Source organism: Thamnophis sirtalis, unplaced genomic scaffold (genome assembly GCF_051295495.1).
Source record: "Thamnophis sirtalis isolate CommonGarterSnake01/CBP01778 unplaced genomic scaffold, rThaSir2_p1.2 scaffold_9, whole genome shotgun sequence".
Classification (NCBI taxonomy): domain Eukaryota; kingdom Metazoa; phylum Chordata; class Lepidosauria; order Squamata; family Natricidae; genus Thamnophis; species Thamnophis sirtalis.
Genome location: NW_028261389.1, coordinates 30,084,033 through 30,110,309, shown reverse-complemented (window position 1 = coordinate 30,110,309; position 26,277 = coordinate 30,084,033). Strand labels below are relative to the sequence as shown.

At 40.9% G+C, this 26,277-nt stretch overlaps 1 protein-coding gene across 1 annotated transcript in view; it reads left to right on the top strand.

The window, feature by feature from the left end:
- The first annotated feature begins 207 nt into the window (after positions 1–207).
- The window catches only part of NPTXR (neuronal pentraxin receptor), a 29,735-nt gene continuing 3,665 nt past the window's right edge, over positions 208–26,277 (top strand). Inside the window, exons 1-3 of the mRNA XM_014054911.2 lie at positions 208–1,044; positions 21,053–21,275; positions 21,919–22,163. Of these exons, the coding sequence (XP_013910386.2) occupies positions 406–1,044; positions 21,053–21,275; positions 21,919–22,163 (1,107 nt within the window). The 5' untranslated portion in view covers positions 208–405. The remainder of the gene's footprint in view (positions 1,045–21,052; positions 21,276–21,918; positions 22,164–26,277) is intronic.

Sequence of the window (26,277 nt, the reverse complement as noted above, 5' to 3'; positions counted from 1 at the left end):
TGATGTTCTCAGTCTCCTAACTTCTGGCTACCTCACACAGGAAAAGCAAGAGCCAAAGTTTCTCTCTCACCAGCCGGGAAAGGGTTACAGGGAAGGAGTTGGAAAGAGCCCAGAGGGGAAGAGTCGGTGACGTCTCCGTTCCTTCTCTCCAATCAGGATATAATCAACAGCCACGGTTCAAGAAGCAGAAGGAAGGCAAGGAAGGGCTTCTTCAGCGGTCCCTGCCACTCTTCCTTCCTTGCTCGCTCGCTCGCTATCACTTCGGGCGCTTTCTCTCTCTCTGCCTTCCCTTCCCTTCCCTTCCTCCCTTCACTCCCCATCTTCTGGGGTCTTCATTTCTCTTCGGCTTTGGCCCCCCTGGAAACTGCCACCCTGAAGTTTCTGGTGGTGCTGCTGGGCGCAGGGATGCTCGCTTTCCTTGGTGCAATCATTTGCATCATCGCGAGCGTCTACCCTGCGGCCAGCCATGCCGGAGCCCTCCAAGGGGCTGATAACGGCTCCAACGCCGCGGCCTCTGCCCTCTTGCCCGCCTCCGGTGCCGACAAGACGCTGGGCGCCCTGCACGGGGCTGGCGAGAGCAGCTACGGGGGCTTCTCCACAGGCTCCCAGGACTCCGTGCTAGACCTTCTGGCCAGCGCCCGGCCTCAGCAGCACCAGCAACTCTTCAGCCGCTTCCTATGCACCCCGCTGACCGTCGAGTGCCCCGCGGAAGGGAGCCCGCAAGGGGACAGTCCCGCGGCGGCGGCGGCGGCGGCGAGCGAGGAGCTGTTCTTCCTCCAAAGCACCGCCGAGCAGCTCAGGCAGACGGCGCAGCAGCAGAAGGAGCAGATCCGCACCGACCAGGAGACCATCCGGGAGCTGACCACCAAGCTGAGCCGATGCGAGAATGGGCTGGAGCTCAGCTTCCAGGATAGCCCCTCCGTCTGGGGGGTCCCCAGGCAAGACGCCATGCCCATGGATGACCTCTCGTGGGATTCGCCGGCTATGATCCAGGAGCTGGAGGAAGCCGTGAGGTCGCTGAAAGACAGGATTGACAAGATCGAGGTAAAATAAGGGAAAACACCCTGCTGCTTCTCTCACTCCAATGCCCCCCCCCTTGATTCCTTTTCTTTTCTTCTGTTTCTTGCGAGGGTCCCGCAAAAACTTCTCTTTGCTTCTCTTGCTCTCTTCTCTTTTTTTCCTGTCCATCTTTTTTTTTTCTTCCAAATTGCGCTTTAGACATTCAGGTAATAATGTAATTGAATTAAAACTACCTTCTTCTGGCCTTCCCTGGGCAAGATGAAAGTGTCAAGTGCAAATTGTGGAAATGAAGAATAGTTGTATCCATATGGGGGAGAGGAGGGTTGGGATACTGGACACTTTGTGTTCCTGTTCATATTATATTGGGTGTCTTCTGTTAACACTACCATTAGCTACTTCAAAATAAATACGGATATTCTTGGAAGTTAAGTTAAAATTCCTCCTCGGAATTTTATCAGATTGTAGACTTATTCATTGCAAGACCCATTGCCAAGAGATCAGTTTCAAATATTTAGAAAGAAGTTTCATACAGCAAGAGAGAATTTCACATCTATTCAAGAAGTTGATCTAAAAACATTTTACTCTTTCTTTGACAATATTTTTAAAATTCTTCTCCAAATCTCTTCTTTCTATTGGATTAAAATGAATAAGGACACACCTCACTTAAGGCAACTATGAGTGATATTCCTCTTGAAATCTATTTTTGTCTGTGTGAGAGAGGGACGAGAGAGTAAGTAGTTTGCATTTTCCTTGTCAATGATTTTTAGAAGATGAGAAATCCACTGAGATTGTGGTTTTAACTATTTAGTGCCATTTTCCATAATACAGTTTGCAAACAAATGTGTGTTTTGAAAGGTTGCAGAAGCCAATCCCACTTTTCCAGATAGTGCACCCCGCTATCAAACATATATGTCAATATTTTTTAAAAAATTTGTGATCTCAGTATATAGAAGCAGACATAAACTAACAAGAGTCTATCAGCACTACTATAGTTCTTAAGTTGCTCTAGTTTGATGTATGTCTGTTCACTGTCATCAAGGTATCTCTTTTGGCACGAACTTGGTGCCAGTTTCAAGACAGGTAATTGCTTGATATTTCTGCAAACATGGTAGCCCATATCTTGTAATAGTTTCAAAAACCCCGCATATTCCCACAATACATCATTACAAGTTTAAAGATTAAATAATAAAAATAAAGCATAAATTCTTTTGAGGATTTGTGAAGTCTTGAACTTGATATAATTATTCTGATGTAGTTGTAATGATACTGCTTTTATGTGCTCTTTGAAATCTCTTGGTTTAGGAAGATGACCGATGAAGAAATCTGTTCAGACTCAACAGATGCAAACTTTGATTTCTTTCTAAAGTTTGATAAAGACTGTTGCATTTTCCTAAGATGTTGATGTAATTATTTAATTTTCCCTTTTTAATTATTGAAAAATTGTTTTCTCCATTTTATATATTAATTTTAGCTTAATTTCTACAAACTCGCCTATTATTTTTATTTTTCTATATTAATTTCAGTTTAATTTCTACAAGCTGCCCTGTAATTTTTTTCCAACATGAAAAGGTATGGTATATAAATACATGAGATAAGTAAAGACATTTCTTTCTAGCTGTTTTAGCAGGATTGGGCTGAATCCAGACTTATAGAGACTCTGTCCTTTCCAGAAATGGAAACAGACTAGACAGCTTATAATGGCAAATATTAAATAACATGGCTCTTTATTGGATTGCATCTAGCCAGGCTGCAACTTATGTTATTTGAATATTGCTACAAATTCAATTTACTGATATTGTTACAACTGTCAATTACTACTCATCATCTTGCTTATATTAGATCTGTATAAGCCTCTCTTATTAATTTTACAGCAGTGCTTTAAGAACTCCAAGGTCAAAAAATAATTATTAGTTGAACTGCACTGATTAGAAATGCACGTTGCTAAAAGGAAGGACTGAAGGTTCATCCCTTTCATCAAGTTATGTCGCATAAGAGCCTTCACAGAGGAAATGACACTAAGGCTCATTCTGTCAATCTCCATGGTATCTTGCATGTACGTGCGCGCATGCACACACATTCTATAAACAGAGGTGGTATTCAGCCAGTTCTGACAGGTTCTGGAGAACCGGTAGCAGAAATTTTGAGTAGTTCGGAGAACCGGCAAATAGGCTGCCCCTGCCCCTGCTGCCTCCCAGCTGATCTTCTTTTGTTGCCCTGAACAGGAGAACGGAGATGGAAAGCAGGTTAGTGGGGTGGGGAGGGAATGGGGATTTTGCAGTATCCTTCCCCTGCTACGGCCACAGAACCGGTAGTAAAAAAAATATATCCCACCATTGTCTACAAAATACTTTTGACTAGCTTGAATGAGCAAGAAGCCTTCGATATTTTGCACCTGTTTCCAAGCTTGAGATACTAAGTAGGTGTAGGTAGTTCTTGACTTGCCACAGTTCATTTCGTGACTGTTCAAAGTTACAACGGCACTAAAAAAAATGACATCACCATTTTTCACACTTATGGATGTTGCGGCATCCCCATGGTCATGTGATCAAAATTCAGATGGCTGGCAACCGACTCATATTTATGGCGGTCATAGCGTCCCGGGGTCATGTAATCAAATTTTGCCACTTTCTGATAAGCAAAATCAAAGAGGAAGCCAGTTTCACTTAATAACCAAGTTACTAACTTATCAACTCCAGTGATTCACTTAACAACTATGGGAAGAAAGGTCATACAATGTGGCAAAAACTCACTGAACAAATGTCTCACTTGTCAACAGAAATTTGGGATTCAGTTGTGGTTGTAAGTCGAGGACTACCGTGTCTCCCCAAAAATAAGACAGGGTCTTATTTTCTTTTCGCACACAAAATATGGCTTGGGCCTTATTATCAGGGGAGGGCTTATTCTTTTGGGGTTGCTGGGCAGCTGCTCTCTTGCGAACGGGCTCCCAAAGAGCCGGGCACAGTCTCAGGGGCAAACGGCTGTGTTGCGCTGTCACAGCAATGCAACACTGCAGCCATGAAGCAACCACACTCAGGAGCAGCCACCCGGCAAACCCCCTTTCCAGCCAGGCACAGCATCATTCACTGACCTAGGGGTATCGCCAAGCTACGTGAGCACCTGTTCGCCGCCCAGCTCTCACGGCTTGGTGCCTTCGAAATGCCAGTGAAAGGCACTCTGCATGGTTGGAGAGGGGAGTTGCGTGAGCGACTGTTCCGCTCCTGCTCATGCGCCTCCCAGCCTCACGATGCCCTGGCCCAGCTCTCTCTGCATAACCAAAGCACCTCCGCTGCCGCCGCCACTGCCATCCCAGCATGGCTTTTTCGGCAGCTTCCAAACCGAGTCTTCCAGCAGTGGCCGCTCCGGGCATATGCTCTATGGTTGTTAGTTGGCTGCCGGCGTGACCCGTCAAAACCGCGGTCCACTAAAGCGCGCCCGATCAAAGCGCGTACGTGACGTCATCAGCAGCGCGACAAATAAAATTAAAAATAAATTAAATTAAAATTAAAATTAAATTAAAGCAAGCCGATTCACATAAAGGTAAGGGTTAGGGTTAGGGTTAGGGTTAGGTTTAGGGTTACGTTAAGCGTTAGGGTTAGGTTTAGGGTTAGGTTAAGGGTTAGCGTTAGGTTTAGCGTTAGGTTAAGGGTTAGGTTTAGGGTTAGGTTAAGGGTTAGGCTTAGGGTTAGGGTTAGGGTTATGTTTGGGGGGGTTAGGGTAAGGTTTTCGCGTTAATTTTAAATTTACCGCTCACAGTGTGCCGTTTTCGTCGCGCTGTGATGACGTCACGTACGCGCTTTCATCGAGCGCGCTTTAGTCTACCGCGGATTTGTGGTGGAACCGCTGCCGGCAGAGCATACTCCCAGAGCGTACAACTATAGAGTGTACGCCCAGAGCGGCCACTGCGGGAAAACATGGTTTGGAAGCCACCGAAAAAGCCATGCTGGGATGGCGGCGGCGGAGGTGCTCTGGCTGTGCGGGAAAAGCTGGGCCAGGGCATCGTGCGGCTTGGCACCTTTGGGATACCGCTAGGTTGGTGAGTGGCGCTCTGCCTGGCCGGATGGGTGTTGTCCAGGGGGTTTATTTGCAGGGGAGGGTTTATATTTTTGCCCACCAGAAAAATGTGGCAAGGCCTTAGTTTCAGAACAGGTCGTATTTTCGAGGAAACACGGTACCTGTATTGTTCTACCTACGGATAGATAGCTATAATTTCTTGGCATCTTCCAGTTTTACATAGATTATTTTCTATACCCATTAAAGTTTTAAAAGAATGGTTTTTAGTGTTGCAGTCTGAATTTTCTTTCATAGACTTTTTTTCAAGGAGTTTTGAGTTCTGTATTAATCATTTAATAGGGGACGCGATAGCTCATTGGCTAAGATGCTGACTTGTCGATCAGAAAGGTCGGTAGTTTGGCAGTTCAAATCCCTAGCACCACATAACGGAGTGAGCTCCCATTACATGTCCCAGCTTCTGCCAACCTAGCAGTTTGAAAGCATGTAAAAATGCAAGTAGAAAAATAGGAACCACCTTTGGTGGGAAGGTAACAGCGTTCCATGCGCCTCCGGTGTTTAGTCATGCTGGACACCTGACCATGGAGACATCTTTGGACAGTGCTGGCTCTTCATTTTTTAAATGGAGATGAGCACCGCCCCCTAGAGTCGGGAACGATTAGCACATATGTGCGAAAGGAACCTTTACCTTCACCTATTAATCATAATGATCAAGCTTACTATTAACATATTTTAATATTCTTTGAGTCAGATTGGTTTTGTAGCTAAACTGAGATTTTATACAAGAAAGCCATAATATCAACATTTCAATACACAGTAATTATTTCAGATACCAAGGAATCTTTGAATTTAAGAATGGGATACATCTCATAAGTTCTAAAGTTATTCACAGTAAATCAACTTGATGTAGACAGATGTCTTTATCAAAGCCTAAAATCCAAATGAATGAGAAGGGATTTCTCATGCTCTAGCTACCGATGGTAGCTTACAGAAATATATATGAATATCTGAAAATGTCCAAGCCAAGAATGAAATATCAGACATGCACATTCTTCAGCAAGATATGGTTTTGCCCAAATAATTCAGCCACTAAGTACAACTCATTTCCTTGACTATATTTGCAAAAGAACTCAATTTGCTCCCATTTGTCCCATCGTTCCATTTGTCCCATTCAGTCTCCTGCACCCAATTCATCAACAATCCAAAAGTTGTATCTCATATTGCAAACGGATGGAGTGTTTCTCCATCCACTTTCCTCTCACTTTTTTTCACTTCAGATATTGGCATCTTGCATGACTAATATTGTTTGGCATGTTACAAACTTTTGGAGGGCTCAGAAATCAAGAAGCACACTCTGCACCCCCACTCTTGCTTCAACAGATGGGAAGTTATGAGCTCACCCAACAGCTTTTAAATATGTATTCTGAACTTTTTTTTTTCTTCCTTCCAAAAATTCTTTGATAAATACCACCCACTGCATCATGAGTTCAGGAAGTTAATTGGGTACAGGAGACTGAAAAGCTTCAGGTTATAAGTTCTGGAAAGTTTACAATTATCTGGCAATTTACATAGCCATCCAAGCCAAGAATGAAATATCAGACATGCACATTCTTCAGCAAGATATGGTTTTGCCCAAATAATTCAGCCACTAAGTACAACTCATTTCCTTGACTATATTTGCAAAAGAACTCAATTTGCTCCCATTTGTCCCATCGTTCCATTTGTCCCATTCAGTCTCCTGCACCCAATTAACTTCCTGAACTCATGATGCAGTGGCTGGTATTTATCAAAGAATATACCTCCCTACTGGAAATATAATGGAAGCTAGTGAAGATACATTGGTATTTCCCAGTATCTATTTTGTTACTTTTAAGGAGATCATGGGCTTCCAGGTTGCTTCGTTAAAAGATGAAGCCAGTTTTTTGTAGAAGAAAATGATGTGATGTGTAACAATGTCTCTTGACTGATATTTCTCATTTTCTGTTAAAGTTGTGTGTTTTCCACACTCACTGTAGCTACTGTAGTGAAATAAATGAAATGAGACCTCATTCCATTCATGAGAATGTTATTGAAATGCTTTGAAATGCATTTCAAAATATATTTTTTCTTTCATTGAATGACAACGAATAATAAAATTACAAGATCATTTTTTTTCTGCACAGCTTTCTGTTATGCAGTTGGAATCTTATTGTTTTGCATTGGTTCAGCTAGAGGTATAAATATTGGTACATTTCTTCTAACTTTAAAACTCTGGGTCTTTGAGAGACAATATAACATGGAAAATAAGGAAAGCTTTTGCCTGATTCTAGAAATAATGGGTATAATTTGTAGCTATTTGGATTTTATTTAAGGAAGAAGTGATAATGGTTAAGATCTGCACAACAGTGAAAAATCTGCCTGTGGAGATTGTAGCTTCTCCATCTCTGAAGATTTTCAAGAAGGGACTGGGCCTCTCAAAGATGGTCTAATGGGTTTTCCTGCAGGAAGTTGGACCAGATGGTCCTTGTGATCCCTTCCAAGTCCACATTCTATGATTCTATGTAATCAAGTGGAATAAACAAGTTATTCCCCAAACAAGGACACATTGTAATAAGAGGTAATAAACAAATCTGTGATTAGTAAAATTCATATTATCTAGATCGAAATGGTGCCTTAATAAGAAGCATAATTTCTTATACCCATATTTTGTGTATGCTTTGGATATCAACCATTCATCACTACCACAATCCCTTTAGCCTTTCCTAGCATTCTTTTATTTTTATCAGCTTCACAGAGCAGCAAAGAAATATTTTCAGGAGTTTAGGTAATTAATTGATTGGTTCCAGGCTGAGCTTCTACACTCTTTAATCTAAATAAGGGATGTCAAACTCAGGTTGTCACAACGGCATCACGTGATGTATCGGGACTTTTTTTCCTTTCACTAAACAGGGAATGGGTATGGCCAACATATAATGCATCTGGCCTGTAGGCCAGGAGTTTGACAGCCCTGATCCAGAGAGAACTAATGCAGTGAGATGTATTAGTTGGGTTACAGGAGTTTCTTATCTTCCTCTCCAGAGGTCCAATCATTTTGGCAGGAGATGAAACTATAATTCAATCAAAGTTGAGATTACTACATTGGGAAAAGGCTAGGTAGGGGATGTGGGAGAATTGTATCTTCCTTTCTAAGCTTGCTCTGTGTGTATGTGTACATGTGATCTGTATGTATTATGCCATCCCATTTCTGCCTGTGGATAGTTCCAATACAAAATAAAAGACAGACGAGGCAGTCTCAAAATGTCTAATTGAAATAGCAATAAATGCAATGAAATATTTGAAATGGCAATAAATGCAATTACATATCTAACTGAAATGGCAATAAATGCCATTAAACAGCAATGCATAGATTTTGAGTAAATTATAATAAATAGATGCTCATTTATTATGGAGACAGAGGGAGCTGGCTGTAATGAGGGGAGAAAAGAAAACTTAATAACAATAATTTAATAACCTAAGAATAAACTTAAGTTATATTAAGTAATTAATCACTAAAGTGAAATAAAATCTGACGGCATAACAGAAGCACTTGTAATATGTTGACAAAAATCTTGGTTATTCCTTAGCAATATTGGTGGCAAGTTGATAATTCTCTAACATGAATTCTGAGAGAGAGAACAGAAGGGAAGGAGGGAGACAGGAAGGCAGTTTTAATCGGTTACATTTCAGCTATTCAAAAGGAAAAAATAAAAAGCATTGATGATGGAAAGAGACAGGGTAATAAAAACTTCATTATTCACTATAGGAGAAATGGGAGCTAAACTCAAAAGCTAAACCAAGAAGTCTTTGATATTAACAGATAGAGTTCTATGTGAAGATACAAATGTGACATTTAAATTGGGAACTAGATCTAAGCGGGGTCACTAACAATATCATTACGCCTTTGTCAAAACCAGGATGATTCAGAACTCTACCCTAGTTGTTCAGCAACATAAAGGGGGGAAAAGAATGAGAGAAACAGTGGAGCGCCAAATGCCATTATGAAATACAATCAATGCTTTTTATCAGAAATGTTGTCCCTTCCTTATCAGCAGTTCATTCTTCTTGTTCCCTCTTTTAATTCCCGTTGCCTGTATTCTGTAACATTTTGGCTTTTTGAGCAGCCCACATGTTCTGCTGCACATAACCTGAAGGACATCTGCGTGAGCCTAATTGGGAGGAAGGTAAAGGAAAAGCTAATGGAGGATATAGTTGAAGACCTGGGAGCAGACACCTAATGGCTATTAATTTATTTAATACCATCTGGAACAGCCTCTCAAGGGCTCAGCTGGAAGCTTTGTGGTAAGAAAATGAAAACGGAATCCAGCCTGGTGACATTAACCAATGTTAACCATCCTCAATACAGTCCTGGTGAGAGGAGGTAGATGATCTTATATGCTTCCTCCCCTTTCTAGCATCTTTTAATCAATGATCATGACCAAACTGAAGCTTTCAGCTCCCCCCACCACTTCTCTTTGTCCATCTTTGTCCGCTGCAGAGAGGTGAGATAAGAAATACAATTGTCTTCCTCTCATCTAGCATTTTCCTATCAATTATCTGTTCTTTAAAGGGCACCCTCCAAGCACAATGTGCTCTATGCCTTGGTTTGCCCACAGAGGCGATCATTCTGTTCCCTTGGTAGGAATAGTACTTGAATCATTTGTGGGGGGAAACCTATTATTACTAACATAATGACAAATGTTCGTTGAATTGGGGGCAAAGCTAACCCTGATGCTATTATTGTTCTTGCGCAACACGGTTCTCATGACAGCAAAATGAAATGGGGAGAAGGACAAATTTGGTAAGAACAGACTGTTATTATTCATAAAATGTCATGCCTACAAATACAGCATCGGGACAAAAGACCATCTCTGGGAAACTGATTTGTTTCCCAAAGTTCTTACTTTATTGAAATGGAAGAAGAGCTGGTTGTTTTAATACTATCAACACCAATATTTGTTCCCAATAATCTATCTACGTAATAAAGAGCAGAACAATACCAGAGAAATTAGCATGTGTGAGGTAGCTGCAGACCGATTTCACTTCTTAATTATTGACTGACTTCTTCCCTGAAGAAGGCTGAATTTGATATGAAAAAAATAGTTTGAAGGCTAAGCCAATACGATCTGAAGCTCTATGCTGAAAGAGGGCTAGAGATGAGATCTTACTGTATGAGAAGATAATCTGTAGCTGTGTAGTCACTCAGAAGTTTCTTACTGTGTGGAAAGCTGTTTAGGAGCTGAAGTCTGAAAAAAGGGCTCCGATTTCCCCAGAATCCTCAGAGCCATAAAGTCCCATCACATGCGCTTTAGTATGCTCTTCTTCAATGCAGATGTGGTGCACCATCTGAGGTTATATAGTTTTGTGCAATAAGCATCAGATTTGCTCCTCGTCAGTGTCTGAATACAAAATTATCTGGAAATTTCATGTAAGTTTTCCTGAACAGAAGTATAATGAATAAATGCGGTTCCCATATGCATGCTGTAGTGGCTAAGGTGCTGACCTAGAAACCAGGAGACTGTTAGTTCAAGTCCCACCCCAGCATGGAAGCCAGCTGGGTGATCTCGGGCTAGTCACTCTTTCTCTCACCTCACAGCTTTGTTGTGAGAAAAATAGAAGGGCGGAATAATATTGCATACATTTGCCAGTAACAAGGGTGGGATTAAAAAATCAATAATTTTATGATATATTTATATATTTAATCCTGTACAGATTATACGAAACATATTAAGAGAGAGAGAGAGAGAGAGAGACAGACAGACAGACAGACACACACACACACACACACACACACACACACACACACACACACACAGGCACTGGGAACACTGAAAGAGAGTGTGCATTTTATTGCCGTCCCATGGGTTCTCTGATGCGCATTTGAGGAAATGTTTCTAAATAATACAAGGTTATTTGGGCTACAAAAAATGCTTGGAGACATGTGAAAAAAGATTTTGCTGAACTAGAATAGTATTTGATTTTTCTATTCTTATTGTTATAGTTGGATGCACAGTCATTTAGGAGTTTAGACTGGATTTGGCATTTTTATCTACCATTGAGTCCTTCCCAACGACCCAGAATAGCCAGATGTTATTGTTTAATAGCAGTAAAGGTACCATCGAAGGATGTAAGTTGTTCTGAGTAAAGCTTTTGTAATTGATGGCTAGTGAATCTTTCAATGCCAATGGAATTCAAGTGGTGTTCTAGTTGTTTTGGCATTGCACCAAAAGTGTCTTTTACTATTGGTACTATCTTTGCTTTCTTTTGTCACATTCATTCTATTTCTGTTGGAGATACTAATGTTTTGTGACCCCCCCCCTGTTCTTTCTCTTCTCTTATCTCCAGGTACCACAACATCCACTATCCAGATATTTTTGTTTTTCTTACTGACAATTGTTAAGTCTGAGGTGTTGTGTGACAGGTGCTTGTCTGTTTGAATTCTAAAGTCACAGGGCACATTAACTTCTTAATGTTCTATTATTTTCTCCTTCCCACAGTTCTTGCTTGCAGGCAAATGGTATTTCTTGCAGATATTCCAGTGCACAACTTGTGGTTACTTTGTCGTGCCATTTGTTTGTTATTATTATGGTTGGTTGCACAGTTTGCCAGATATTTAGATTGGATTCGGCATTATTATCCATCTATCATGTCCTTCTCAAAGACCTGGGATAGGCAGATGTTGTTTGATAGTGTTAAAGACATTGTCTCAAGATGTAAGCTGTGTCAAATAAAGCTGCCCTTTGTAATTGTCTGATGGGAATTTTGTCAATGCTGATAGTGTTCAAGTGATGTTACAGCTGTTTTGGGATTGTTTCCAATGTGTCTTATCACAATTGGTTTATTTATTATTCTTGTTATTGTAGTAGTTATTGTTGTTGGTTGCACAGACTGCCACATGTTTAAATTGTATTATTATACACAACAATGTAGAATCATAGTTGTCCATTCTTTAGCATCAAGTTATTCCCAAGAAGTGAGAACTTGTGAAATATATCAGTACAGTATATGTCCGGACCCAATCAGTAATTGATTGATGGAAATGTTGTTATTAATTTATTTACTTAATGCAAAGATAGGTAAACTCATGTCCATAGATATCACCATGCAAAATGTGCCATGGATCATATTTGGTGCTCAACAGGATGCCCGCCCTACTTAAATTTTAAAAAATAATCTCTTAATATAAAGACTAAATGGGAAGTCGGTATCCAGCAAAACCAAGTAGGAAACATAAGCACTGCATTTACGGTGCTTTGAGACCCACAAAATTTCCTCTGACACAGTAGAGACAGCCACCTGGGTTGCTTTTTCACCTTCTAGTAAGTGTATGCTTGGGACTGCTGATGTCCATCAATACAGCAGTTCTTTGAATAGGCAAGTCTCCTGTGGCACATCTAAACATTCAAAATGTGCCACCACCTCAATAATAAAGTATACCCGCCACTCTAATGGTTGAATTGTTTCTACTAAATTTGTAACTTGTCTTGGCCCTTGACAAGAAGAAAGACCAAAAAAAAGAATCAATAATGGTAAGCTCTTAACTATAAACAGTCTAGAGGGACGTGGTTGCTCAGTGGCTGAGCTTGTCGATCCGAAAGGTCAGCAGTTCGGCGGTTCGAATCCCTAGCACCGTGTAACGGAGTGAGCTCCCATTATTTGTCCAGCTTCTGCAAACCTAGCAGTTCAAAAGCATGTAAAAATGCAAGTAAGGGGCCACCTTGATGGGAAAATAACAGCGTTTCATGCGCCTTCGGCATTATGTCATGCTGGCCACATGACCACGGAAACATCTTCGGACAGCACTGGCTCTTCCACTTTGAAATGGAGATGAGCACTGCCCCCTAGAGTCGGGAACAACTAGCACATATGTTCGAGGGGAAACTTTACTTTTACCTTATATACGGTCTAGGAATGGTTATAGAAAGTTTAGCTTGGAATCTAGACTGGAATACAAATAATTTGGTACCATAGGTGACATGCAGTGCATAAGTGATAGATTACTTATGTAAAGCAAGCCCACCAGGTGACTGAAGTAATTATGTCACAAATACAAAGGCTAAAAAAGAGAAGGTAGGGAAAACAAAGTTTACACAGGCATTCTGCAAAGGGGGAGCTAGAGCCAAGTGACCAAAGGGGCAAACTTCCATTATGATATTATGATGTGCATGGGAAACGAATTAAACTATGATTACTTCATTGTAATGACCTTGCTTTAAGCCAGGATTTTCCAAACTGTAAGGCAAATGTCCCTTGATGGGTGCGAACAAAGTCGAAGGGAGTGAAAATAACCTTTAGTTAATAAATCTAGCTTTTCCAAATTTTCATTGTATTGTTTCTACCGTTCATTTGTGTTTAGTTTGGTATTTTGATTTTTAGGGCAGGTGTGTGCATTAGGATTAACCTGAAGGGAGAAGTGATGAGAAAAAAAATGGGAACTTCTGCTTTATGTGATCATGGAGCTCATCCCTGTGTCTCTCTCACACACCTGTTTTGCCTTTAGAATGTTTCTCACACTATTTGAGATTAAGGTTCTTAAAAAAGGAACATTAGAAACCCAAAATAAAATATGTTTTTCTTTTGAGTTCTTGGATTAACATTGAGGGGTTTTTTTTAAACGCTGATGTGCACCACTCTTTTTTGCTCCAAGACTCTGTTCCTTTCTTGAGAAACAGAACAAGGTCTAAAAAAGGAACAACTGCAGCCTACTTCGCTATTCTTCCAAATTCCATCAGGTATTTTGGGTGTATTTTGCTCATCTTCAGAACTCCTCATGGGGCGTTGTGCACATTCTGCTGATCTTATTTGAGGAAAGCTAATTCAGAGACAGATAGCTTTGGACAAGCACTCTGCGTCAAAATGAGATACCACGTCTGATATTTGGGATCAGATCTGCTGGAGAGATTTACCCAGATAAATTAGCTAAGGAAGGATTTGTTTCTTTCAGATTTAAATTGCAAATGTATTGAAAAGCGGAAAGATAGAACAGGATATGAATAAGCTGAAAAGATTTTCTCTTTTTTGTTTGGAACAAAAGATAGAAAATAGGTAGAAAAAAATTGCTACACAAATGAGTATATTAAAATATTCAAGTTGCATTAAATTTATTTCCTACACCACTGTACTGCTTCTGATGTTCTTCTGCTAAAGTAATATGATATAATGATAAAAGCCACTTTTGTTCATTAACTTTATTGTAAGCCAATCTGAGAGTGATAGGTAAAGAAATGCTGCAAAAATTAGATCAAATCAGATTATTTTAAATTTACAAATACTTTTCAATAGATACATATATAAATATTGGAATAAATATGTTAAAAGTAATAAATATAAATAGCAACAAATAAGTGGAAGCATTAGTTCTCAGTAACCAAAGGTATTTCAATAACAGTGCGCGCGCATACACACAAACAGTTGATGTAAGCTTCCTGAACGAGGAATGTCATAATTCGGAAACATTTTCATATTGGCAATTTATTGCCTATTCCAGCCATTGATATGGTGATAAATAATTTTTATTGACAAGCTTTAAATTGCTGCCCTGATGGCTGTGATAAATTGTTAATGTGGATCTCCTCTGAGAACAGCCATCAAAAAAGGCCGACTTCCTTGTCCCACTTGGGTATGATTGGAACCCAGTGGGGGGTTTCTACACCTGTTGGCTTATAGAGAAGAGAAAGCTTATAATATTAATAACCTGTTCTTTTAAGAAGTCCATTCATCATTTCTCTTCTGCCATTGCTCTTAAATTGTCAGCTATTATACATCCAAGGAACAGAAAGAACAGAAAGCAAAACCAGTAAACACTTTCCCCTTGCTTCACAACCTGATTTTTCTACAAAGCACAGCTTTGGTGATAAACAAAAGACTCTTTTGGACAGATGTGCTTGATTAACATACGTCCATGGACCAATAATTTCCCTTGGCAACCCCCCCCCCAACAACAACAACCCTCTCTTCTACCAAGGAGAGAGGATGTGCTGATTAATTATGAGAAGAAAAGCTATAACTTTAATTAGGAACACCTAGGAGTAGTTCATCAAAACACAGAAAGGGGTTTAAATAATAGATGCATTTCTCTAGATCAGCTTTTACAATAATGAATGAGAGCGGCAGGGAGCTGTAGACAGCAGGGAGTCCTTTATACCTTCATTTTTATTAACATCTGATGTAAGTGACTAATAGTGGATAGACTGAGAAATAACATCAGTAGAAGAGGGTGAAAAATTACTTTAATCTTTCAATTATTTTTGTTCTTGTCTATTTTTGCTTTTCATTTCACCTTTGACTTTCTTATTTTTCCTTTAATTTAACCCACACTAAGGAAGGATAGGCAGTGTCCCCGGGTAAGATGGTCTCCAGATCTGTTTGGAGGCTTATCATATTTGAAGAAGATGAAGTTGGAGAATACTTATGTAGTCTATCTCCGAGACATGTTATATTCTCATATGTACATTTATAAATCCATTCTGTTCCATTTCTTCATGAATCTCCTAGTATAAAATAGAATATTTGTTTAAATGTATGGGTCCATTTAAAAATGCTTTTTAAACATATGGTTCTAAAATAGATATTTTTAAAGAGCCACAGAGAGGCTCAAAGTTTGGAATGGATCATTTAGATCAGTGTTTTTCAACCTTTTTTGTGCAAAGGCATACTTTTTTCATGAAAAAAATCAGGAGGCACACCACCATTAGAAAATGTTAAAAAAATTTAACTCTGTGCCTATATTGACTATAGGCGGGTGTTTTTCCCACGGCACACCTTACACTATGTCACGGCACACTAGTGTGCCGCGGCACAGTGGTTGAAAAACACTGATTTAGATTATTAAATGTAATCCCTATTCAATGCGGGAATCCATAGTAAAGCATCCACAACAAACTAGTATTTAACCTCTGTTTGACTATAACTGTTGAAATAATGAGCTTTGCATTTGTTTCTACATTTCTTGATGGAATTTTCATCTTATTTCTAAGTGATCAAATTTGTTTCAGATGTTATATTAATTATCCCATCCAATTTTGTCACTTGCCATTTTGATAAACATTTTACTTCCCTACTTCACTCCCTCAAATACCCTGAAGAATATAGGATCTTGGACTGCTGAATCTTATGGTACTCCATTGGTAAGCTCTTCCTCAGTATAATTTTCAAGCCAGCTACATATTTACACAACTGTTAAACCATCTAACCCACTCTTAATTAGCTATGTTAATTAGAATGCCTTGGGGCACTTAATCAAATGCTTTGCTGAAATCAAGAAATATTCTATCTATAACCTTCCCACAATCTATTAATTATCTCATCAGATCACAAAATGTGATAAGGTTAATATGGCAGGACTGATTCTTGACAGGTTTATGTAACTTCTGGTGACATACTGCTTTCAAACCTTAAAGAGTGATTGCTTTATAAACTTGTTCTGGACTTTTTTTTTACAGGAATCGATGTCAGAAAGATTGGTCTATAATTCCCTATTCTGTAATTGAAAATAAGAACACACTTAAGGCACCTGACAATTTACCCATTCTTCATTTTTTTCTAAAGATTTGGCCGTACAAGACAGCAAATTCCTACAGTACCCTAAGCTACCCTAAGGTACTGTAGGAATTTGCTGCTTTAAGTGGCAGCAAATCTTTAGGAAAATCTGAAGAGTGGGTGACTGACTTCCTCCTAAACATTCAAACATTATTTTTTGTGGTTTAATAAGCCCCATCATAGCAATATCCTACTCTCTTTTATAGAGTAGGTCTTTAATTTAGTTTTAGATATATTTCCTCTCAAAACTTTCTGAAAGTATTTGGCTCTAAAATATCTATTTAAATCTGAAAGATAATTGCACTTCAGCCTTGGAAATATGCAAAATGTTGATTTAATTTGGCAACCAATCTAAATCAAACTCTCCAGATTTGTCTCCTTCACACCTTCTTTAGTATTTTCTTTTCCGTTTCTCTTCTAGAACACTCTGCTATTAACTGATGTTCTTTCACAAAAATTAAGAATCACGACCAGGAAAAAATAAAAGCTGACAAGATTGCTGAACTGCATGTTCTATCATTGTTAACCCCAATGTGATTGATTATAAAACAGATTCTAAAATCAAAAGCACAGATGCTGCTCATTACAAATGTCTTATCCAGCCTCTTGAACGTTCAGTTCAAGCTATTATTTCCTCCCATAACTAATGCTACTGTCAAATTGTTCTTCTCCATAAGGAATGTTGTCTAGCATTCAAGCTGTAGGTGTTTTCCTGGACTGAAGCTCATTATTCCATGTCTTGAGTCACAGTTTTCTTCTGGGAGACGTTCCTGTATGTACTTGAAAAGTGTTGCTGTATTGTCCTGCAATTGACTTCCTTAATCTTTCTTCAAGGAATTTAATAGTTAAGCCTCTGAGGATTGCATACCATCTGCTTTAATGGTGCTTTACCTTCCAGAGGTACTAAAAGCACTCAGGGAGCAAACTGTTTCAAGGTTGTGAAGCATCAGTGAGAGACCACTCTACCTTTGTAACTTCCTTTACTTCAACTAAATGGTTTCTATACATACACAGAAGTTTCATTGAGGAATGTATTGAAACTCAGAGCTGCTTTGTTTCACAAGTTGGAAGCCTGCTCTATGACTCTTCCCACTTAGGCAATTCAAAGGGATACTTAGCATACATCTTTATCAAAGCAAAATGTCTCTTAAAAGAGTTACACATATTTGTTTTGAGTTTCCGGTCATCCTCATTGTTCTTCAAATTCTTTCCACTTTATCTGAATCCTCCTTTCCAGGCTGGAACTGGATGCAATATTTGTGGCAGGTCTGGCATAACAGAGTAGATGTGCTGCTTCCTGCAATTTTAACTGCTTTTGTACTAAACATCAATGGTGCTTTAGAACAATTAATAAAAGCCATCGGGTTCTGTGACTGAAAAGATGTGTCTGATCTCTATTGTAATCAGAGTACAGGAAGGAAAAATAGGTTTCTCTATATGGGAACGTTTTTCCCAGCAGGATTATCCATACTGGCAAATGGTAATAAGGACTTGCTCTAGTTCTGGATCTTCTCTGTCTTAATACCAGTTGTGACCTTAGCACCTGAAGTTACAGAGCATGCAGAACTGTAAAATTAAAATTATTATATGTTTGTCAATGAGACTGGCTGCTCAAAGGGGAAAGAAAAAGTCCATTTACTATTCACCTGATACCCAGTTCAATCCTTGGCAATTTAGGATCTTGTAGGCATTCTTTTCCAGACTTTTGGGTGTGAAAAAGCAGAAATAATCCCATTAATTGAAAATGCTTAAAAAATAGACACTCTGTTTGTTTGAAGTGGGACACGGTGGCTCAGTGGCTATGACGCTGAGCTCGTCAATCAGAAAGGATGGCAGTTTGGCGGTTGGAATCCCTAGTGCCATGTAATAGAATGAGCTCCCATTACTTGTCCCAGCTTCTGCCAAACTAGCAGTTCGAAAGTACATAAAAAATGCAAGTAGAAAAATAGGAACCACCTTTGGTAGGAAGGTAATAGCGTTCTGTGCATCTTTGGGGTTTAGTCATGCCGGCCACATAACCACAGAGATGTCTTCAGAAAGCTGATTCTTCAGCTTTGAAACGGAGATGAACACTGCCTCCTAGAGTCGGGAACGACTATCACATATGTGCGAGGGGAACAGTGTTGAGTTCCAGATCCCTTTTCAACCAGTACGGTTGGAATGTTCCCGGGGGCGTCCACATGGATGCGTGCAGCGCGCATGCATGTGTCTTAAGCACCTCCGTGAGCTTCTGCGACACTCCAGCTGCTCAGCAGAGCGTTGCGCAGGCACTATATGCAGCGTGTGCGTAAGCGCAGAAGCCTTAAAACACCGGTAAGGAGCTTGGGCGTACCGGGGCATACCGTCTGCAACCCACCACTGGAGGGGAAACCTTTACCTTTATCTTTTTATGCTTGTTTGAAATATTGGCAGCCATTTCCAATTTAAAATACAATTTCTCAACCACTAATGTACAGCCATAATATCACAAAATATAAAACAATTAGTCAAAGACCTATACATGGTCCAAAAGCCCAAAATGATCTGAAGGGACCTATGTATTATTGTGTGCAGGAGGATAGTCTGTCTCTTGTTCCTTTTTTGCTTGCCACTAATGTTAAAATCTCATGTCCAAAAAGGTTTGACCCATGCGCATGTGATCACATGGTACAACACCCTTATTGTGACAAAGATAAATTATATAGATAAACAGGGAGCTTCCTTTGTCACTTCATCACACACAACACACAACACAGGTATAGGAACAGAGTTTAAAAACATTTTCTTTGCCCATCCTTTCTAATTGGTTAAAGCAGTTGATTAGTGCAAAAAAATGAGGCAACCATTTGCAACACTTCCTTCAATTCCTTGGCCACCGGAGTAATTTTGGGCCATATTAAACATGACTTAACTGTCCCTTTAATTTCAAGTTGTCACTTTTAAGCATAAATATTGAGCACTAGATCCAAACTATTCCAGAGAGAGAGAGAAAAAAGAGAGGGGGGGGAGAGAGACCAACCTTTTCCCTCTGATTGATGGGAACTCTCCCCTGTGTCTCAAACAGGGAAGTTTTTTTTCCTTATTGTACCTGGGCTGTACAAATCCAGATGGCCAATAAGTGGCAGTAAATGGATACCGAAAATGCCATCTCTCTGCTGAGGTTTTGTCTAGATTTTTGCAGCTCAGTTGTAATTTTAATACACTGTTTCTCAACTTTGGATACTTTAAGATGCATGGACTTCAATTTCCCGAAAGTCCACACATCTTAAACTTGCCAAAATTAAAAAAATAAACACACTACTTACTAACCATTCCCTTCATCTGCTATATGAATCTTTCCAATGGAATTTGCAAGGGATCCATAAACAGTCATTTTCACATCAGACCTGGGATTTATTGCTGATCTCCAATCCCTCTCCTATCCCTTTTGGGGCTCTGGGGCCCAGGACAGAAGGCATTGGTAGGTGCACAAAGATTCTCTAAATTGTTTTGGGTCAATTCAACAGTTTTAGCCTGTTCATGATATGGTTCTCAGCTTTTTATGCTGAGTCTATATTAACGATCTGGGTGGAATAATGGAATCAAGTAACTTTAGATCCTAAACTTGTTGGAAAGAGGAACCTTAGATATTGCTCTGTTTTATAAGCCCCATTTTATTTTCCGAAAAGGCATATTTTTAATTAAAAGTAACAAAAATGATCATATGTCATTATGTATATGTTCAACCATCCATTGGTTGATACATGTATATGTATGTGCCAGGGGTGGGTTCCTGCCAGTTCTAACTTCTTCTATAGAAGAGGTTCCACAAATCTACTGTGCCATTTAGAACCGGTTCCAACTCCCTCCCCCCACCCATTCGCATCACTCTTGCCCCACCTGCTGCTCACTGATTAGCTGGCTTACCAATCGCCCCGCCCGTCTCTAAGAGTCCTATCTAAACCTTAAAGTTTTAAAGCTGTCAAGTTTGAACATCCCTGGGGAGAGGTTCTAAAGGGTTAAGGGTGCAAGGGTCTTGTAACTTGACAGCTTTAAGACTTGCGTGCTTCAAATGCCAGTTTCTGAGCCAACATTTTGGTTGCTAAGCAAGAGCGTTGTTAAGTGAGTTTCACCACATTTTGCAAGTTGGCCACGCCCACCCAGTCACATGATTGCTAAGCCACTCCTACCCGATCACATGGCTGGCAAGCCACTCCCACAAAGCAGGTCACATCTACAGAAGAGGTTCTAAACAATTTTGAAACCCACCACTGGTATGTGTCTGTGTGTGTGTTTTAATGCTATGATATCACTGCTCCCCTGCACTGATCCTTTGGAAATCACTTGGGACCATAATGGCTGCAGGATCTTTTCTCCCAAAGCCCAATCCTAGCCATATTGGGGTACTGTAGAAATATAAATACATCAATAAAGGCATCTCTGGATTCTTTGTGTGTGAAATTATTTTTCTGTTATTTTTAATCTTTTTTTTTAATCTCTTCTCTGAGTGCAGCAGGATGTTCCCACTCGAACAAATGGTTCTTCTACTTCTGCCCCTGTGCCAGCCCAAGAGCCCATCCACACTAAGATGGAGGAACTGGAAGGACAAATTCTCTCTAAGCTTTTGGCCCTGGAGAAAGAACGCACCTCCATCACCAGCAGCCACAACCAACAGCAACAAAACGTTGAAAAGGAGCTGGATGCTCTCCATAACCGTGTCGTTGAGCTTGAGCATGGTTAGTGTGACCACGAGGAGCCCAGAATATGGGGTTAAATCCGGAACTTTCATACATTCAATTTTAGTACATGTTTATATAACTCTGGGTATGGGTCATATTTATTTCCTTTTAATAAAGGTTTACAAATTAGAAAAGAATGCATCAAAATGTTGTGCCAATCAAATGTTTATCTTGAAGTACTTTCTGATCTAGTGCTACTCATTTGTTACACAACAAGTCTCTTCTACTCTTGTTCCTCAGCAAATATTACCTGATAGCATATGCCCCAGTGAAAGGCTTCATACAGCCACTGTAAAATAACTAGCAACCATTGATTGACACAACTAGCCTTTGTAACTTAGATGACTCCTCTCTTACAGCCAGCTATTCTAGTGATCATCTTTTCCCCGTTTGTGGCTGTAGATCCCGTGAATTACTTTTGTGCTAGGTGATATTTCTTAAATCTATGACCAATTAACCTTGTCAAATGATCTCAAATTCTGATAGAATGTGACTAATGTACTGACTATTTATAAAATCTGACACCCATTTCAGCAGCTCTTTCAGATAACGACGATCTGATCATATGTCAGGATTATTTCTCTATTTTTGCTAGTCTTTCATAACTCTTTTGACTCTTGTTTATCTCCTGTGCCCATAGAAACAACTGTCTTCAACCCTGCAGAAACCTTCAAAGTCTCCATCCCTGTACGAAACAACTACATGTATGCTCGGATGAAGAAAAGCTTGCCTGAACTATATGCCTTCACCATCAGCATGTGGCTAAAAGCTAAGAATTCAGCAGAAGTGGGCACCCCTTTCTCTTACTCCGCTCCTGGACAAGCCAATGAGCTTGTACTGATAGTATGGGGAAACAATCCTATGGAGCTTATAATTAATGACAAGGTAAGATAAAGGGAGCTTACAGCAGAGAATAAATTGAATGGCACAGGCACTGCCTTGTTCTAAAAGTGGCATTAGCTGTAGTAACAGTGTGTGATTTCCCTAGGCTGGAGTACCATGGTAGCTTGAAAGGGTTGCGCTGCAAAAGTCATCTTGACTTTTATGACCTCCCCATCCAGACATATGTGGCACATATTTACTTTTTATGAATTGCTAAGACATGAACTGCCACTACCAGTAAAATGGCAGCTCCCAATGTCAGTGGAAAACAGCTGATTTTCAGTGGTGTTATTGTTTTACTTATTTTTCTATAAACAATATGAAAAACAAATAGATTTAATGTACCTGTTTTACCTACTTACATTGCCTCCAAAAGAAAGGGAGGGGGAAAATATTGATTCCCCACCCCTCCAGTGATGTCTGCATGCCAGCAATATACCTCTGATGCCATTAGAGGGCTGTCAAGTGAAAATACAATGCCAGCCACAAAAATCCAGCTCCTCTCCCCCCCCCCCCCCCTACAAAGGGTCTGAAAGTGACTGTGCTCTGGTCCTGGAAAATCAAGGGCCACAGTGATGAAGTAGCAGGAATGGCTTTGCCCAACTTTAGTTACTTTTCTTTTAGATGCCAATAATGCTGTCTGCATGGAACAGTCTTTGAAAAATGTTCAGAAAGTACAGATAGAATCAAAAGCAACAGATTTTTGTTGTGGTCCATTTGTGTAGATTGGGTATATTTTCTTGACTTCCAATCGACTCCTATACACAATTGAAGCTGGTGATTTTAATCTACAAAAGAAAATTGTTTGGATTCAGGCTATTCAAAGGGTAGCTATCTTTTCCTAAATTTTACAATTTTAATTGAGAAGTCTGTTATATGACCCATCATGTTGAGATACCATGTTGCCAAGTACTCATGATGGGCTTCTTTAGGTAGTGACAATCCAGCTGTGGGACTCCTTTGCAATCAGATTCTTCTTTGGAAAAATAACCAGAAAGATTACTCTATTTCAGGGGTGTCAAACTCAAGGCCCGGGGGCCGGATCCAGCCCGCTGGGTGCTTAGATCTGGCCCACCCTGGAAACAGCAAAGGACTCGCCTGCAGTGCCTCTGCCACTGAAAACAGAGCTCAGGAGGGCCACATGGGGCCTTCCTGGGCTCCGTTTTCGCTGGCAGAGGGCTGCAGGAGACCATCGTGGCCAAATATGGAACCTCAATGAGTGACATTGATGGCCATGCCCACTCTGACCATGCCCCCCAAGGTCAAACACAATCCTGATGCGGCCCTCAATGAAATCAAGTTTGACACCCCTGTATCTATTCCATTCAGTTTTATCTGTTTGCTATGCTGCATAGTGACTGCACTTCTAGATCAGTGGTTCCCAACCTTTTTTCGGTCATGCCCCACCTAAGCATCTCTAAAATCCTGATGCCCCTCCCTGCCTCCCATGACATATAATTCTTACTTTACCTCAAAAGGGAGCTCTACTCACGCGGAGGAAGCCTAAAAGGCCATTAACTTGGTTTAAACAAGGTTCAAATTGCCACCATTAAAAATCAAATTTCCCCCCTGTGGGGTGTTGGGCCCCATGTTGGGAACCACTGTTCTAGACTATAAAGATGATTGGGAAACCAACTGTGATAGTGATGGGTATGGGAATTTTAGCAAAGGGCAAAAAGGCATCTACAAAAATATCTATTTGCACTAGGCTGTTAAGGCACTGTCAGCTCCAAGGCCATTCAGGGGAGAAGACTGGGCCAGCTGCCAAGACTCACCATCCCACCTACACAAACTGAAGAAATTCATGCTAACAATCATGTAACTGATCAGGTGGTATTGCATATAGGGCCCCATTGGGAGCTCTTGTGGTTTGTAGTGGTTCCCAACATTACGGAGGAGATTGTACTAGGCCTGGCATGGTTGGACAAATGGGGCCCACAATATGGTGGGATGGTGGTAGTAGGCATCTCAGAATAGGCCTCGGTCCTGACCCCCCTCCTCATGAGGTGCAAACCACGGGCCAGGGCCCAGTGGGATGCGAGGTACAGTGCCATTGGTACATACAGCGGGGGAGGAGTGATACCTCAGGTATATGCAGACTTACGAGATGTATGCAGCAAACAGGAATGTGATACTTTGCCCCCTCACCGCCCCACAGAGTGTGCCGTGGAACTGCTCCCCGGGACTAAACTGCCAAAGCCCTGGAAGTATTCTATGACTCCGCAGGAGCTAACAGAGATGAGGGCATATATAGAAAAGAACTTAAAAAGGGGCTTCATTCAACCAGCTAGATCAAGGGTAGCTGCCCCTGTTCTGTTCCGGGAGAAAAAGGATGGCGGCTTACACCTCTGTGTCAACTTCCAGGGCCTTAATGCCATCTGTGTGGAACATCTATACCCTATTTCTTTAATGAAGGACATGCTGGCTAGGTTAGCGGAGGGACGTATATTTACAAAATTAGATCTCAGGGAGGCGTACTATAGGGTACGTATTCGGACTGATGACGAATGGAAAACAGCCTTCAATTGTCCTCTGGGCAGTTACCAGTTCCGGGTTATGTCCTTCGGACTGCAAGGAGCCCCAGCGGTGTTCATGCAGCTAATTAATGAGGTGCTGCATTAGCATCTATATCAAGGTGTACTCATCTATTTAGACAATATCCTTATATATACTAAGACCATGGAGGACCATGTAACCCTTGTACGTCAAGTGCTTAAACAGCTGGATGCACATTTATACATTAAATTGTCTAAATGTGAAGTCCTCAGGACACAATTGGATTACCTTGGGTTCCGTATTTCACCTAAAGAGGTGGAGATGGACCCCACAAAGGTAAAGGCGGTGTTGGACTGGCAGGCTCCTAAAACCCGCAAGCAGTTTTTTAGGGTTTGGCAATTTCTATCGCCAGTTCATCCCATCCTTTGCCCAAGTGGCCCTTCCACTAACCAACCTCTTACGCACAAAACATCTCAAGTCAAATCCTTGACCGAGAAGCCCAGTTGTGTGGACAACAGCGTGTCAGCAAGCGTTTGAGCGTCTGAAGTCCTTGTTTGCACAAGAACCGGTATTGAAACATCCAGAGTCCACTAAGCCATTTGTGGTTCAGGCAGATGCCAGTGATGTGGTGGTGGCTGCAGTCCTCTTACAAAAGAACAATGAAGGAGTTCTACAGCCCTGTGCCCTCACCTCGAGGAAGTTGACAGGGGCCGAACGCAACTGGCTCATTTGCGGTCCAGTGGGCCCTGTTGACGTGGTGGCATTTATTAGAAGGGAGAGGGATACCCTTCGAAGTCTGGGTGGACCACAAGAACTTGGAGGCCCTCCAGACCCCGCAAAGATTGTCGCCAAAACAAGTTAGATGGGCCTTGTATTTTTGGCAATTCAACTTCCAATTAAAATATATACCAGGGGGCAAGAACTTCTTAGCTGATGTCCTCTCCCGCAAACCACAGTATCATAATAAAAGGGAGGATCTATACAGGCTATCATCCTGACCTCACAGCCTAGGGTGTTAGCCACTCAACAGGCCCCATCAGCACCAAACCTGTATGCCCAGGGGAAGGACATCTCCAGAGCAGTCAAAGCAGCACTCCCAATGGACCAGTGGTATCAGGAAAATAAAACTTTATTAACACAGCGGGAGGGCTTTGCCTGGAAGGGGTCGAAGTTATATGTACCAAGTGTGGTACGAGTGGCCGTGCTGCATTTAGTAAAATGCCAGTTCTGGTGGCCCCACATGAAGAGGGACATAGAGGAATATATAAGGAGTTGTGTTGTTTGCACCACCATGAAGGTCCGGCCTGGACAGCCTCCTGGACTTTTACAGAAGGTGGCAGATCCAATCTGGCCATATGAACAAATAGCCATGGACTTCATTGTAGATTTACCAGACAGTTAAGGGAACAAGGTCATTTGGACGATAATAGACCTGTTCTCCAAGCAGGCTCATTTTATAGCATGTACTGGCCTTTCATCTGCTAGGAAGCTGGCCGAAATGTTTATTACCCATCTCTATAGACTCCATGGCATCCCAAAAGGATAATTTCAGACAGGGGAGTGCAACTCACTGCCCGGTTCTGGCGTAGATTCGTGGCAATGGTGGGGTCTTCACAGGGAC